Source organism: Aythya ferina (assembly GCF_964211825.1).
Source record: "Aythya ferina genome assembly, chromosome: Z".
Lineage (NCBI taxonomy): Eukaryota > Metazoa > Chordata > Aves > Anseriformes > Anatidae > Aythya > Aythya ferina.
In genome coordinates this window covers 9,162,855-9,178,440 of record NC_140299.1, presented here as the reverse complement: position 1 = coordinate 9,178,440, position 15,586 = coordinate 9,162,855, and the positions used below count along the sequence as shown (strand labels likewise).

The window sequence follows — 15,586 nt, the reverse complement described above, 5'->3', positions numbered from 1 at the left end:
CTGGCCCCCAAACTGGTCTCCAAAGGAGGCCGGGGGTAAGCATAGGGTGAGCAGTGTTTGGAGCTGGGGTTCTGCTTGAGATGCTCCAGCCGGCCGGCAAGCATCCGAGCCCTTTGGTTCAGCGGGTGGCTGCAGGTGGTGTCCGAGGGGCTGGGAGCAGCGAGGGGCTGGAAATTCCCTTTGGGGCTGGGGATCAGGCGAGGCGGCTGCTTGCAGCATGGGAGCAGCAGGGAAGAGCTGCAGGGGCAGCGCCGGGAGACCTCAGCATCATTACTTCTTCCTGCTCAACCCATGAGCTTTTACTTTTCTACTTTTTTGTGGTGCTTGATGTCTTTCTAGGTGTGCGGGGCAAGATGGGCAGGGTGCTGGTCCCTGGTGCTGCCCTGCCACCCTCCTCTTGTGAGAAAAATCTCAATTTTTTTTTTCAGACAGGATCTTCTGTGAAGCAATTTTATTTGCGATTGCAATGGAGACATCCTGCCAATTAGGAACTTATTTTAGTAAACAAATCATAACCTTTTATTCCCTATTACCCAACGCCTGATCACCTCCCCTGTTTTCTCATTGGCTGAGTACTACAGGTTCACAAGCTACTCGACGCTCCTCTATACTATGTATGTGCATTATTATTTTTTTTATCAACCCTTTAATTTCTCCTTTTTCCTTTTTTTTAATTTTTTTTTATTTTTGTGTGTGTGTGTGTGTGTGTGTGTGTGTTTTGAGAACTTGTTATTATTATCAGCATCATTATTACTGTTATTTCTCTTCCTTCACAACCCCTGAGCTTTTACTTTTCTTTCCTCCCAATTCTCTCCCCCATCATGCCAGGCTGGGGGCTGCAGCCTCTTGGAGTGAATGTGCAGCGCGGGGGCCACACGCTGCTCCTCAGACAGGAACGTGGCCTCTGGTCTGTAGAAGTAGGCAGGAGCCGAGCAGGAGAGTGTTGTCATGGAGGCCTCTGGGCAGGCGATGGATGCCCCAAGCTTCTTCTGCTTGACCTGATCTGGTTGGAGGAGGGGCTTGGGCTTGATGAAGCTGACACTGGGACTTCGTGGCCTAGCCCCAGCACAGGATTTCTTGGGACAGTGCTTGATACAGCTTTACAATGGACCGCTGCACTGGCCAAGGGAATTGGTGCAGCTTTACCTCCAGGCACTTCCTTGCTATGTGCATGCTTAGCTTGCTGCAAGTCCTCTTCCTTGAACTGCAGCTTCTTGATCCCAATGGGCACTACAGTGTGAGGCTGTTTCCCATCTTTGACACCAGATGTGCATGGATCCAGGATGATAACATAGTCAGTTTGGCAGGCCTGGTCTTGTTGTATCTTGTTGGCCAGGCTGGGAAGCACTGGGAGGGCCGTGGACAATCCAAGAGTCCACTGGGACAACTCCAGTGGAGATCGCTCCTTGCATTGCTTCTCCCACCAACGTCGCGCCTCTTCTGGGTGAGGGATGATCATCCCCATTGCTGATGGCGCACTGTTGGGGCGTACCCCAGCTGGTGATTCTTCAGTTCCTCTGCCTGCTTGGGGCCCTGAACATCAGTCCTGAGATGGTTGTTGGGCTCCGGGCCTGCAGGTGTTGCCTGTTCATGGGAAGCATGTCTGGTTTCCCTGTGTTTCTCTTTCCACTGAGGGCAGAGTCTGTGTGCCAGCCAGTTGGAGATCCATTGTCACTTGCCTTGGTCTGTAGCGAAACTGGTCCTTTTGTCCTGTGGGCCAGGCTGGGAAATGTTGGAGGGGCCACGGACAACCCAAGAGCCCACAGGAATTCCTCTTCTCTGGATGGCAGCCACTTTTCCTTCTGAAGAATGTGCTTGCAGACCGTGTTCTCAGGGCTGAGAAGGACTGGTTAGTTCATGGGCAATAGAGGAGGCCTCAGGAATTCCCCATTCCTCTGAGGCATCTGGGTGGAAAATGCTGGCATGCACAGTGCTGCCCTGTGTTGCCAGCTAGTTCCTGAAAGCTTCCAGCAAGTATTGCTCACAGCCAGGTACTGGCAGATGTGGGGTGGGCTTTGAGCTAATGATCCACAGGTCCTGAGAGATGACAAAGAGGATGACAGCCTGTGAGAAATAAAGTTGTATTTTTGCAATAGAAGGTATTTTTGCAGTGGAAAATTCCACTAACCTTGCATATTCAAACGGGAGCGTGCAGCACAGCAGTGGGGAGTATGTTAAGTAGAGAAGGGGAACACCTCTTATTTTGGTGTACCAAAATAAGAGGGATAGCTAAGCAAAACAGGATGAGTAGTATGAAATCAGTAAAAACAAAAACCACCAGCCCTTTAGTCATGAGAGAATAAAGAAAAAAAAATGAAAAGGACAAACTAACAGTTGGTCAAATTAAATTGTACATATGTGGTATAGAAAGGCATTGAGACATTTATGAACCTGTAGTACTCAGCCAATGAGGAAACAGGGGAGGAATCAGGTGTTGTGTAATAGGGAATAAAAGGTTATGATAAATATTTACTGTGCACTCCTGCTTGCAGGACGCCCACCATTGCAATCGTGAATAAAATAGCTTCACAGAAGATCCTGTCTGAGAAAAATTATTGAGAGTTTTCTCACAAACATGAGGATGTAGTTCTTAAGAAAAGCATCTTTTGTCTCAAATTGAGGTAATTCATTCCCTTTTTCAAGGTACAGCAATCCAAATAATATTTAATATGGTGAAACTCCCACATCTTTTCTTGGAGCAGTTTGAATTCAGAGAAGTGCCAAAGGAAAGCACTACATTTGGGGAAGCCGAGTTTCCAGAACTTTGTCAACTGCTTCTTTACTGTCTGATCCACTCCACCCTTCCAGAGGAGGAAGGATGCCAAGGGGTGTGAAACTTCTGCTTAATTCCTCGAGTCTGCATTAGCCCTTGAAATATTTCTGAAATAAAGTGATTTCATTGTTCAGAGTCAATATTTTCAACAATTCAATTCCTGGGAATTCTTTGTTCCAGAATTACTTTAGTTTGCAGTATTACAATGTTCGCAGTAGCAGATACTGAAGGGAAAGCTTCCACCTCCCCTGACAAATGATCGACCAAGAATAATAAGTATTTAAATCTACCTACTCTAAGGAGTTCAGTAAAATCTACCTGTACATTTTGGAAGCATTGAATTCCTGGTTCTTTCCCTCCTTTGGGCTGGCTGCTGCTAATTTTCCTATTTACCTTTTGACATACTACACAATTCCTGCATACTCATTCAGACAGAGTATGTGTATTCCTACACATAAATATTTCCATAGCACAGCGTCACACATTGCTTGAATTGCCCCATTACCTTCTTGATGTCAAACAGCTAATATTTGCCTTATTAGCACTTTATTCAGCATTTCTCTCCCACCAGGGATATCTATTTTCCTTTGGACTTCGTCACTCCTAATTCCTTAAAAACCTCTTTCTCTTAAATCTTTTTACTTCTTTTTAGTTCTGGGTAGGGATAGTTCAAAAATTCCCTGAATCCTCTCTGGATTTATTCTTTGTTCTCCCCCAGACCCTAGATGCCCTAAATGCTTGACTTCTCTTTCTATTAATTTTAACTTATTTTCCAATAGTTTCAACTCCTGTTTTGCCAGAAAGTTCAATAGCTTGTTAGTGGCTTCCTTCAGAACTCCCATCTCCTGTTCTGAGAATAAAAGATCCTCCACATATTACAAAAGTAAGACCTCCTCTGTAGGTTTGAATTGCTCCCAAATCTGTTCTAGAACTTGACCCCACCCCACCCCCACCCCGAAAAAATCAGTCGCCCTGTAAACCGCTGAGCTAAAACTGTCTATCTGTATGGTTGCTTCCACCCCATTTCAGGGTCTTTCCACTCTAAGGCAAATATATCTTTGCTCTCTGGGTCTGAGATCACCTCATTAATAACACCATTATTCCAGTCTAACAATTTACTATTCGAAAGCCCAATTTCATTATTAAATTCTGTATCCCAAACAGTTAGTCTGTGCCTTGGGTGCATGCAATAATTGCCCAATGATCATTCTATCCCTAGTCTCAGCCTGGTGTCCCCAAAAAGTAGCACTGTTATCCCAGTCCCTTCTACCCCTATCACATTTAGGGTTTCATTAGTTAATTTAAGCCCTGGTATTTTACAGGCCAGCAATGACCTGGCTGCCCTAGTGTATTGGGTTTATGTGGCAAAGTTCTGGAAGTGGGGGGGCTGCAGTGGTGGCCTCTGTGAGAAGAATCCAGCAGCTGCCCCATGTTAGGTAAGGGCCAGTGTCACAGTTCCAGCTGGCTCCAAAGGGGCCTACCACTGCCCAGAGCCAAGCCACGAGCAATGCAGTTTGTGCCTCTGTGAGCGCACAGCCAAGAAAAGGAAAACAAACAAACAAGCAAATAAACAAACAAACAAACAACAGAACAGCAGCTGGGAGAGCGAGGAGTAAGAAACCTCCCTGCAGACACCAAGCTCAGTGCAGAACGACAGGGAGGAAGCGCTCCAGGTGCTGGTGCCGAAGCCCCACCACATCCCACAGACAGGCCCCTGGTGGAGCAGCCTGTCCCCTCAGCAGCCCATGGGGCACCACAGTGGAGCAGATCCTCTATGCTGAAGCCCGTGGAGAGGGGCCGGTTATTGGGGTGCAGGAGCAGGTGATCGGGGTGATCAGGAGCAGGACCAACTGGCTCCTGATGCATAGACCCCGCGACGCAGACCCACACCTGAAGCAGCTCTCTGAAGAGCCACTGCCCGTGGAGAAACCCACACAGGACCAGCCCAGGAAGGTCGGCACCCCTCAGGAGGGACCCCACTTCAGAGCAAGGGAGAGAGCAGCCATGAAGGAGTGGTAGAAACGAAGCACCACGGCCTGACTGCAGCCCCCACTCCCAGCCCGCCCACGCCACTCAGGGCAGGGAAGAGATGGAAGAGAGTGGATGGGGAAAGGTGCCCCCAGCTTGTTTCTGTCTTTCTCACCGCTCCAGCCTGTCAGCAAGAGGTAATACATTTTAATACTCCTCCTATGCTAAGTCTGTTTTGCCCGTGACGATAATTGTAGTGATCCCCACTGAGGTACACCTGAGGAACCCTTGAGGTACACTTTTTCTTTTATCAGGGAACTGGCTTTCTGAGAAGCCCTGACTCCCCTATTCCGAATGTATAACAGCAATCTCTCCTCCTTCTTCCACTCCAGATATTCCTATTTGAAGTGACTGGCCAGGCCACACTCAAAACATCTTCTCAAAGCCTGTCCCTGCTAGAATTAGGCTGCAACACAGGTAGCTTTCCTTGCCTGCCCTTCCTTTATCTCTCTTCCTCGCCTTTCCATCCTGGGCCCAACTCCCCCTGAGAGCCCCTCTATCTCCAACTCTCTACCTGGTACACTGTGAATACTGTTAGTTTTACTCTCTGCTTTTCCTTCTCATCTCCCCTCCTGGCATATACCTTCATACTACCTACACTGTTCCCTCCATCTTCCAACCTTCTGGAGCTTTTTCTGTGTATCTGGCCAGGCTTTAATCATAAAATGAACTTTCAAGAGTCCTTGGGCTACTGGGTCCTCAGGATTCATCCCCAAGTACTTTCTCATTCTGACCCCAGGTCTCTCATGATTTTTGTGCTGTGGGTTGTTATTATCCCAGTTGAATAAGGATATTTCTGCTCCATTGGAATTACTCTCAATCTGGTGGGTGTGTGTGTTAGTTTTTTCCCATTCTTGCATAGCTGCCTCCCAAATCAATCCCCTCCTAAACATTCTTCTCCAGAGAATAACATACTCAGGACTGACATGTCCTCCTGCCCCTGGAATACAAATTAGGCCTAAGGAACGGATTTGACTGTTCTGCTGGTCCTACAGGGTCCTCAATTAAAGACTGTTTCTTAAAACAAAACCTTCTTAAGACTCCTAACCTCTCTGCTGGTAAGGGGTAGTTCACATAACCTTGTCCCAGTGGAACCTCCCTAAGAGGATACAAGGTTAGTGTTAGTACTGTGAGTATCAGGGAAGGCACAATTCTCAGTATCTCTTCTACAAGGTTCTAATTCTTCCAGAGCCTGGAGTGAGCTCCTTCTGCATGGTCAGTGCCAATTGCAGTCCCTGTCTCCCTTCCTTCAGCATCTGCTGCTGCCTCCAGTGCAGTATTAGGATTAGAGGGAGCATAACTCGATTCCTCCTCCGAAGAAGGAGCCTTATTGTTTAGATATAAATTTAAAGCCTGACTTTTCATCAGACCTGTATTTTGGCCAAAATACTGGAGTTCCTTTTGTTAGCTTTTTAGGCCAGACAATTACACAATATCTAACAATTTGTTGTTTTGTTTTGTTTTGTTTTGTTTTTAATCTTTTTCCCTAGTCTTTGGGTTGTTTTTCCAAATCCTTACCACTCTCCCCAAACGACTGTCCTTAGGCACAATCCCGGGGTCTCCGCCCTCACCCTGCTGACTCTCTGAACCCTTATTCCCCATCTCTTTCTGACGTGCTGCTGTGGACTTTACCACCCACAGGGTACCACACGCCTTTACCTAGGATTAGGACAGAGGTTTGGTGTACTGCCGAGCACCTCACCTCACCGTGTTTGGGGTACTGTACACATAAGGGCCCGGTGTCCTGAGACTCCCTTTTGCAGGTCTATCTTTTGCTGATTGGGACTCCACACTAACAGTGCATCTCATTCACGCTGCACACAAGAGTCTCCCCGAACCCACCCCAAGACAATACGGTGAAGTCTGCCTTCCGTCCGGGTTATTAGCAGTTATGCCTGTGCCTGTGCTGTGCCTGTGCAGGCCTCCCTTCTCCGCCCCATGTGCTTCACTGAGCCTCTCTTCGGTTTAACAATCCTGGTCCTTTGGTGCCCATCCCGAGACAACCCACCCTCCCCAATGAAATGGGTGAACTCAGCAGGGCGCACCTTCCTGTCTGCGGTGGCAAGGACTCTCTGGAAAGTGACAAGATGCAGACAAGCCCCCAGATTGTGAGAAAAACACCAATGATCTTCTTCAGACAGGATCTTCTGTGAAAGTATTTTATTTGTGATTGCAAAGGCTGGGGTCCTGCAAGCAGGAGCACACAGGAAGAGTTTATCATACCTTATATTCCCTATTACCTGACACCCGATTCCTGCCCTGTTTCCTTGTTGGCTGAGTACTACAGGTTCACAGACTTCTTGATGCCTTTCTATACCTCATAGGTACAATATTATTTGACCACCTGTTACTTAATCCTTTTTTTTTCTTCTTTTTTTCTTTTTCTTTTTCTTTTTTCCTTCATCACTCATGACTAGTGGGCCTGTGACTTTTGTTCTTAGTGATTTGCACTGCTCATCCTGTTTCTCCTAGCTATCCCCCTTATTTTGGTACACCGGGACCTTCCCCTTCTCTGCTTAACATGCTCCCCACTGCTGTGCTGCTGTCATGCCTGCACAATCCCTTTTGAACATGCAAGGTTCGTGCATTTTCCACCACAAAAACACCTCCTATTGCAAAAACACAGCTCTGCTTCTCACACCGGTGTCTGTGAGCACCGAGTGGATGCGCTGGGGACAGGAAGCGGCCCCGTGCTGCAGCGCCTGTCGGCATCTCCAAGTGCAGGGCCCTTCGTGCACTCACAGCCCCTTTCACAAGCCAGGTGGTTGTGCTGCGAGCTGTGCCGTCACTGGGACCAGAAGCAATGACGAGTTCCTTCCCAGCTGTGGCAGCGAATCCGTGTAGCGTGGCACATTGCAGAGCCTGGGGTCAGGGACAGGAGCGGCTGTCGGACACAGCTGGAGCTGGGCCATGGGCTGTGACCCTGGCCCCGAGCGAGGAGCCTGGGGAGCCATCCCAGCCCCCCAGCTCCCCACAAATGCAGCTCGGGGGCACCCTCGGGGGCCTGCTTCAGTGTGGGCTGGGGGCTGTGACCTCACAGAGTCGTCCCCAGCTGCCGGCTGTGACCTCAGGGCCGTGTCCCTATAAAGCTGCGGCCAGCACCCCACGCCTGCCAGTGCGGTCGTACCTGGCTGTGAGCGATGGTTGACGACAGCAGCGTTTTCCTTGTCCCCGGCCTCCTGCTCCTGGTGGCCGGGGTCTCCGTGCTCGCCACGGGCCGGCGCCGACAGGTACAGGGGGCTTGAGGGTGGGGGGCCACGAGGCTGGCATGCCGGTGGGGGGCCGGGAGCTGTCTGCAGCGGCCCCACGGGTCCCTGCCCAGGTTGGTCACTGTGCCGTGCTCCTGTGCCCACAGGGTGACGGCCTGCGCCGGCGAAAGTGGGGATGGCGGTGGCGAGCAGCAGCACCGCAGCCTGGTGAGTGCCCTTTGGAGGAGCGAGCACCCATCCTGCCGGGCCCCCGGAGGCCCTGCTGCCTCCGTGCTGCCTCCGTGCCAGCGCAGCTCAGACTCCCTCCCTGTTTTGCAGGCTCCAAGCGGCTGTGGGGGTCGGGGCGCTGCAGCCCTGGCCGTGGGGAGTGCCTCGAGGCCCCGCAGGAGCTGCAGCAGCTGGTGCTGCCAGCACTGCCCGGGCGTGAGGCTGCTGCACTGAGGCCTGACTGGTGGCAAGTGGCATGGAAGGACCGGGAGCAGCTGCTGGAGCGGGGCAGCCTGTCCTGCTGGGGCTACGGCGTCCCCAGGAGCAAGAGCTGCCCTGCGATCTGGACCAACGCCTCTCTGGAGCACCACGGAGGAGCCCCCGCAGAGCCCAGGCAGGAGGCACATCCCACTGACAGCCCTGCAAAACACCAACCTCTGGCCTCTGCCCTGAGCGCAACCAGCAGTGCAGAGGAGGCTGACGGGCTCCCTGGCAAGAGGCAGCGCCTGCAGAGTCTGACAGCCCCTGGAGCCCCCGGGCTTGGGAAGCAGGGCAGAGGAGCTCAAGAGCCACCGGCTGAGGTCTGCTCCTCCACCCAGCCACCAGAAATGGGGGTGATGGTGCGTGAGAGTCTCCTTCACCCAGATGAGGTGCAACAGCACTGGGTGGAGTTGTCCCTGCCAACTCCCGGCTTCTCCAAGGACCTCCCAGCACCTCCAGGCCCAACCAACACAGCGCTACGGAAAGACCAGGGCTGCCAAACCGACTTTGTCATCATCCTGAGACCACTGGGGGCTGAGGAGGGCAATGGGAACCAGCCCCAATCTGCAGCCCCTGTCGACATCTCAGAGCTGCAGCCGAGGCCTGAGCAGTGCAGCAAGGCCTGCATGGAGACAGCAAGCGAAGAAAAGCTGGAAAGCTCCTCGGAGACAGTGCCGCAGTCACCTGAAGGGGAGCACGAAGCACTGCCACTGCAGCATCCCTCTGTCCCCTTCCTCAAACCCAAGCCTCTCCTCCATCCGGACCAGGCCAAGAGGAAGAGGAAGAAGCACGGGGCCTCCGTTGTCTGCCCGGCAGCCTCTGGAGCACCACCCTCCCGCCCAGAGCCTGTCCATTTCCACGGGCCCGAGGCCACGTTCATGCGCAAGGAGCTGCAGCACCGCAGGGACCGGCTGGGCCCCGAGCGCCCATCCCAGCGAGCAGTGCCCCGGGAGGAGGGTGGCTGGGCAGCCCCACGGGCTCACACGCACTGCACCAGGAACTCTGGCCACAGGATGGACACGGCTCCCTTGGGAGAAATTGTGAGGACGCCCTTTGGGCTGCCGTATGGCTGGGCGGGACAAGAGCCCACCGTAGTCTACCCACCCCTCAGGCCCGTGCTCCTAGCTCCAAGCCCGAGGGCTGAGCACCGTCGCAAGCACCACAGACACTTGGTGGGACCGGCCACAGGAGCCCCGCACGGCCACTGGGGCAGCAGCACCACGCAGCCCGGGTGCTCCGACAGCAGCTTCCACCTGCGGGCTGCGGCTGTCCCTCAGAAAGGAAACACCAGCGCGGAGGTGACCACGGCGTCTGAAACCGCTGGGGCTGAGGCAGGCAGCTGGGGACCGAAGTGGTGGCCTTGGAGGAAGAAGAGCCCTGGCAAGGTTGAGAGCTCCCTGGGTTACGGGGCCCAGAGCAGCGACAGCCAAGAGCAGTGGACGACGGGCAGCAACCTCCCACGGGGAAATGCCCGGGCCAGGCCAGCTCCCAGCTCAGCCTCCAGAAGAGCCCAGGAGCCCCACGGCTACTCCAGCTCCTCTTCAGAGCCCTGCAGTGCCCCTACCACCAGATACCCGTGCTCGTGCCACCTGCGCCACACCTGTGGCCCCCAGGGCACTGCAGCGCAACCGAGCAGCAACAGCATCCGCTCCTTCTGGGACAGGATTTTCCATCGGCAGCAGAAGGCGTCTGCATCGCCGCAGAGCTCTGCATCTGAGCACTGCTGCCATGCAGGCCACAGGAGGGGCAGTGCCAGCGTCCATGGAGCTTGTGATTCTCACAAGCTCCAATACTGGAAATAAATCCAATTCTTTGTACTCAGGTGTGTTTTCTGGGAGCCATCCCGCATCGTGTGTGTTGGGGTTGAAGAAGGAGGGTGGGCTCAGGGAGACCAGGCAAGGTGTGCTGTCCCACCAGAGGCCAACTGGCTTGGACGGGGAAGGGAATAAAACAGGGCTCAGCAGAGGAGAGCCTCGGGGAACAGTGCTGAAGCTGGGGGTGAGGCCGCCTCCACCTCGCAGCACCCCTGCTTGGTGACCGGGTACTCGCCTGGGCTCAACAAGATGCCAGCGCTCCTCGCTCCGAGAGGGGCCTCCTGTCTTCCCATCTCCAAGACAGAGAGAGAGATATCCAAGATAGAGATAGAACTCGAGAGGTGTTATGGATTAATATATCCATATTAATAACATATTAATAACTCCATATACAACAATGCAGTCACAGCGCCCTTTCACAAGCCAGGTGGTTGTGCTGAGAGCTCTGCCATCACTTTGACCAGAAGCAATGAAGAGTTCCTTCTGTTATATATGGAGTGGAAATTCGTTGTCGCGAAGATGGTTGATATTAATAAAAAAGGCGGAGATGTGGGAGTGTGGCCATGGGGGTCGGCAAGCTCCGTGGTTGATGGTAACATCAGACTGTTAATGATGAGACCATCAGGAATGTAAAGAGTTTAGAGGGAACAAAGAAGGGTGATTCAGGAGACTGACCAATTAAAAGGTGTTTTGAAAAGAACTGCTGTGGAGAGAAGGGTATAAGAGGGGAGCCTGCCCTCAAGATAAAAAGAAAGGCAACACGATGTGATGAAGTTATGTCATCAGTAAAGAAGCAGAGAGAAGGAATGAAAAGGAACAGGCTAGCAGAACGGAGACCATGACGGGAACAGGCACATTGATCACCTCATGAAGATACATGTAGGTTTGGCCAGACTCAGCAAACTGCTCAGAGAAGCTTGTACAGAAAGTCGCTGGAAATGGGTGAACTGGAGCTGGAGAGAAGCTCAAGCTGAGAGAGGCGGAGCCGGCACACAACTGCCCCTCGCTGGTCAGCAGCTGCACATTATGGGGAATCATACGTCCTTAGGAACAGAGACTGTCCTGGTAGCCTTACAGTTTATTCTCCTTATTAACAATCGGGCAGTTTATGAGCCTGAAATATGGGACCAAACCGAGGTCAAGGTGTGGGACTCTGCAACTAAAAACAACAAGGTTGCGGTGGGATTGCTCGGCACCTGGCGAGCAGTCTCTGAGGCCTTAAAGAGCCGTGTGGGACCACAGTCAGACACGTGTGGTTTGCCAGACACTGAGGGAGCTGCGGGCTCCTTTACTGATCCGACTGCTATGCCATCGGCCCCTCTGCTGTTACAGATGCCCCTTGGTGACCTGGACGTGCCTTTTGACCCAGGCCCTATTGGACTTGAAGAGGAGATGGATATGCTTTTCTTCGATCTGGGAAGAACGGGATACATAAGGCCTGAAGACTGAGTTCCTTGACAACTTAAAGCAAGACATATTGCTCAAAAGGAATGGAAAATGCAGACTGTTAAGTCATGGAACTTAAAGGATTGTTTGTTACCTTTTCTGATTGTATAGGCATACTCGTGTTTAGTATGAAGGAGCAATGTGCTGTGTATTTAGAATGTGTGATGTTTGTGTGTGTGTGTTGGTGGAGCGTAGACTCCCTGCACACGCAGCACTGTTTACTTGCCTTTTATACCTTTTATAGCTTTTATACCTTTTATAAGTATAAATACTACAAAATTCAGATTGAGACTTCATTTATAACAAGGGGGATAGCTAGGGGAAACAGGACGAGCCGTGCAAAATCAGTAAAAACAAAAATCATGGGACTTGTAGTCATGAGAGGAGGAAAAAAAAAAAAAAAGGATAATCAGTTGGTCAAGAGGAATTGGAGGTATGTGGTATAGAAAGGTGTGGAGAACTTTGTGAGCCTGTAGCACTGAGCCCATGAGGTGACGGCAGGAATCGGGTGCCGGGCAGTAGGAATACGGGGTGATGACAATTGTTACTGCGCGCTGCTGCCTGCAGGACGCCCGGTATGGCAGTCACATATAAAACAGCTTCACAGGAGCTGCTGCCGGAGGAGATCAGTGAGATTTTCCTCACAGCAGCGGCTCCCGGCGCCGCGCCCGGCCGAGCACCCCCCGCCCCCTGCCCGCCCCTGACGGGTGGCGCCGCCATCTTGTCACCCCCCCCCGGCACCCCCTCAGTGCCTCTTCCCCCGCCCCTCCGGTGTCTCCGCGCCGTGACGTCACCCCGCCCCGCCCCCACGGAGACCACATGGCGAGGGGCGTGGCTTGTCCGTGTCCCCGCCCCCTTTCCGCTGTGCGCATGCGCCCGCCCTGTGCCGCCGCCATTTTGTGCTGAGGGCGGGCGGCGGCGGCCGCAGGTGAGGGCGGCGGGGCCGGGGCCGGGGCCGGGGCCGGGGCCGGGGCCGGGGCCGGGGCCGGGGCCGGGGCCGGGGCCGGGGCCGGGGCCGGGGCCGGGGCCGGGGCCGGGGCCGGGGCCGGGGCCGGGGCCGGGGCCGGGGCCGGGGCCGGGGCCGGGGCCGGGGCCGGGGCCGGGGCCGGGGCCGGGGCCGGGGCCGGGGCCGGGGCCGGGGCGCTGTGTGCGGGTTTTTTGCCCCTCCTCACGGGTGTGTGGAGCTGCTGCTCCCGGTCGCGGGCTGCAGGCGGTCGGCGGGCTGGCTGCATGGCTGTGGGTGCCGCTGCGCTTCTTGTTCTGGCCTGGATGGGGAGCTCGCACACACGGGTTTTGTGAGCCGTAGTTAGAGGTGCTGACGGATCCCTCTTCCTTTTCAGAGCTGCAGGATGGAAAACTACAAGAAGACCAAAATCGTGGAGAAGCCTTGCCCGCTGCCTTTCGCTGACCTGCCCCCTGACATCATTGAGATGAAAGTGAAGGACGGGAGCAAAATAAGGAACCTGATGGGGTACGCCATTGGCAAGATGGAGCTGGACTCCGTGAGGCAGATCCTTTTCACTGGCTCAGGCAAGGCCGTTAGCAAGACCATAACGTGTGTGGAAATCATGAAACGGAGGCTGAAGGAACTCCACCAGATCACCAAAGTGCTTTTCAAGCAGATCGAGGAGATCTGGGAACCCATTGTGCCTGAGGCAGGCCTGGATGCCCTGACGGTGAAGAGAAACATTCCTGCCATATGCGTCCTGCTCAGCAAAGACGCCCTCGATCCCCAGGAGCCTGGCTATCAGGCTCCAGGTTCTTTCGATGCCTTCTGGATCGAGACGCTTAAAGCGGAGTCCCAGGCCCAGATGAAGAGGAAGCAGGGTGGAGGAAGGGGAGCTGGCAGCACAGGAAAGCAGCCTCGCGCCACTGGAGGGCACGGGGAGCCCGGCGTGAAGTCCTGAGACAGACACGCGTGGGTGGTTTGGGGGATTACGGAGCCGAGCCAGCTGCTGCAGCTGGAAAACTGCTGAACACAGGGCCTTGCAGAGCTGCTAGGGAAGGGCAGGAGCAGTTCCTGCTCCAGACGGACGTCACATTGTGCTGCGACGGGCTCCCGTGGCAGCGGCACCGGGCTGTGCCATGCAGCCTGCGGCTCAGGGGTGAGACGGGAAGGCAGGAGGCCGCTCCGGGCGCGAGGAGCGCTGGCGTCTCGCTGAGCCCGGGCAAGCAGCCGGTCGCCGAGCGGGGATGCTGCGAGGTGGGGGCGGCTCTGCCCATCGCTGCAGAGGGGACACCGCGTGCGGGTCACCCCCTACTGCCCCCCTGCCGCCTCCCTGCAGCTGCCGGCAGTGCCGCAGGGGCGGGCGCAGGTCCCAGCGGGCACAAAGTCCTTGGCGCTGGGGCAGCGCTCGCAGTGAGCCCCAAGAACGCTCATTTCCCCTCTCTGCCCCCTTCCTGCTGGTTGTGCCGGTTTCAATAAAGTTTCCTTTTCTCACCGTGCGCTTTTTCCTCTCTTCCTTCCCCCTCTCAGCGCTGGGGGTTTCGCTGCTGTGTCCGAGCGCGCCCTGCACGCGGCAGCAGCGGGGCGGGGGGGCGTGGCCTGAGGGGCGGGGGGGGGGCGTGGCCACCCCTCCGGGGGGGGCGTGGCCAAAGGCAGGGCGCCGGCGGGAGCCGCCCCCGGTGGTGGCGGGAGGCAGCGGCACCGCGCGGGGCTGCGGCAGCTCCGGGCGGCCCCGCGCCGCCACCGCCACCCCCCGGACCCGGGACCCCCGGGACCCCCACACCCGGACACCCCAGGGACCCCCCGGGCTCCGGAGCCGGCAGCGCCGCCCGCGGGGTCCCGGCGGTTCTCGGAGGCAGGTAACGCCGCGGCCCCGGGACGGGAGGGAGGCTCCGGAGGGACCTGTTGCTGCCGCACGGGGCTCCGAGGCTCCGGGATGCGCGCTGGGGGCTGCGGGAAGCCCCCTCTCCTCCTCCCTGCTCCGCGGTGTTCAGGCACGGGGGGGCCTCGCCACGTTTTGGGGGGGAGCAGCGCACGGAGAGCGGCCGGCGGCGGGGCCGGGGCTGCCCCGGGAGGGAGGCTGGGGACGGGATTTGGGGCCCCCGGGACACCTCCGGCTCCGTGCCCCCGGCCCCGGCCCGGGATGGAGGGAGGCAGCGGGGGAGCGCCCGCGGAGGCTGCACGGAGCCCCCCAAACAGCAGCCTCCATCCCCCCGAACCCCCTCGGGGCTTTGCAGGAGGCTCCCACCTCCCCCGGGGGGCTCGGGCACCCCGGTGCCGGCGGTGACGGTGACTTTCTCCCTTCCAGGTCCCGGAGGGAGCAGACGCATCCCCGCCGCGCTGCCGGAGGAGAGGAAGCCTTGGGAAAGCTCCGAGCCGAGGTCGCAGCTCCCGGAGGCCCGGCTGTACCGGGGGTCCTGCCACCCACCCGCCTGCCCCCCCCGGGCCGTTCCGCTGCCCGCACCGCAGCCGTCCCGTCCCCGCTGTCCCCCGCCAATGCCCCCGGGTGCAGGCTGTGCCGGCGTCCCAAGCGCGGGGCCGAGCCGGGGGTCCCGCTCCTCCCCACGGGGCAGCGGCGATGGGGGCGGCTCTCTCCACCGGAGCAGTCGTTGCGATTTCATTCAACTGCATCATCGCCTTGCTCATCCTCATCCTCTTCCTCATCCTCTGCAAGGCCTGCAGGACCCCGTCGTGCCCCAAGAAGGGTCCCCCCTCCGACGCGGATGAGGCGAGGAACGAGGAGAAGTACCTGCTGCAGCCCTGAGCCGCGCGGGGGGCTCGGGGACGTGGGCACCCGGCGGTGCTGAAGGACCTGGACGTGGTGTCCGTAGCGGGACGCTGGTGCTGGCCCGGCAGGATGGGAGTGGAGGGGACACTGAGCTGCTCGCAGGGGCGTGATTTG

At 56.1% G+C, this 15,586-nt stretch overlaps 2 protein-coding genes across 3 annotated transcripts; both read left to right on the top strand.

The window, feature by feature from the left end:
- The first annotated feature begins 12,610 nt into the window (after nucleotides 1-12,610).
- RPP25L (ribonuclease P/MRP subunit p25 like) lies at nucleotides 12,611-14,183 on the top strand. The gene is made up of 2 exons (XM_084505067.1): nucleotides 12,611-12,666; nucleotides 13,079-14,183. Exon 2 carries the CDS (start codon nucleotides 13,088-13,090, stop codon nucleotides 13,643-13,645), a length of 558 nt encoding a protein of 185 aa, XP_084361193.1. The 5' UTR covers nucleotides 12,611-12,666; nucleotides 13,079-13,087; the 3' UTR covers nucleotides 13,646-14,183.
- A 195-nt stretch (nucleotides 14,184-14,378) lies between these two features.
- ENHO (energy homeostasis associated) lies at nucleotides 14,379-15,586 on the top strand. Of its 2 annotated transcripts, none has more exons than XM_084505065.1 (2): nucleotides 14,379-14,543; nucleotides 14,993-15,586. In XM_084505065.1, exon 2 carries the CDS (start codon nucleotides 15,263-15,265, stop codon nucleotides 15,446-15,448), a length of 186 nt encoding a protein of 61 aa, XP_084361191.1. In that variant the 5' UTR covers nucleotides 14,379-14,543; nucleotides 14,993-15,262; the 3' UTR covers nucleotides 15,449-15,586. The 2 variants fall into 2 exon arrangements, with proteins under 2 accessions (XP_084361191.1, XP_084361192.1); XM_084505066.1 differs by having other exon boundaries at nucleotides 14,387-14,539.

Coding starts and splice junctions, on each gene's coding strand:
- RPP25L (XM_084505067.1), top strand. CDS start 13,088: ATGGAAAACTACAAGAAGACCAAAATCGTGGAGAAGCCTTGCCCGCTG.
- ENHO (XM_084505065.1), top strand. CDS start 15,263: ATGGGGGCGGCTCTCTCCACCGGAGCAGTCGTTGCGATTTCATTCAAC.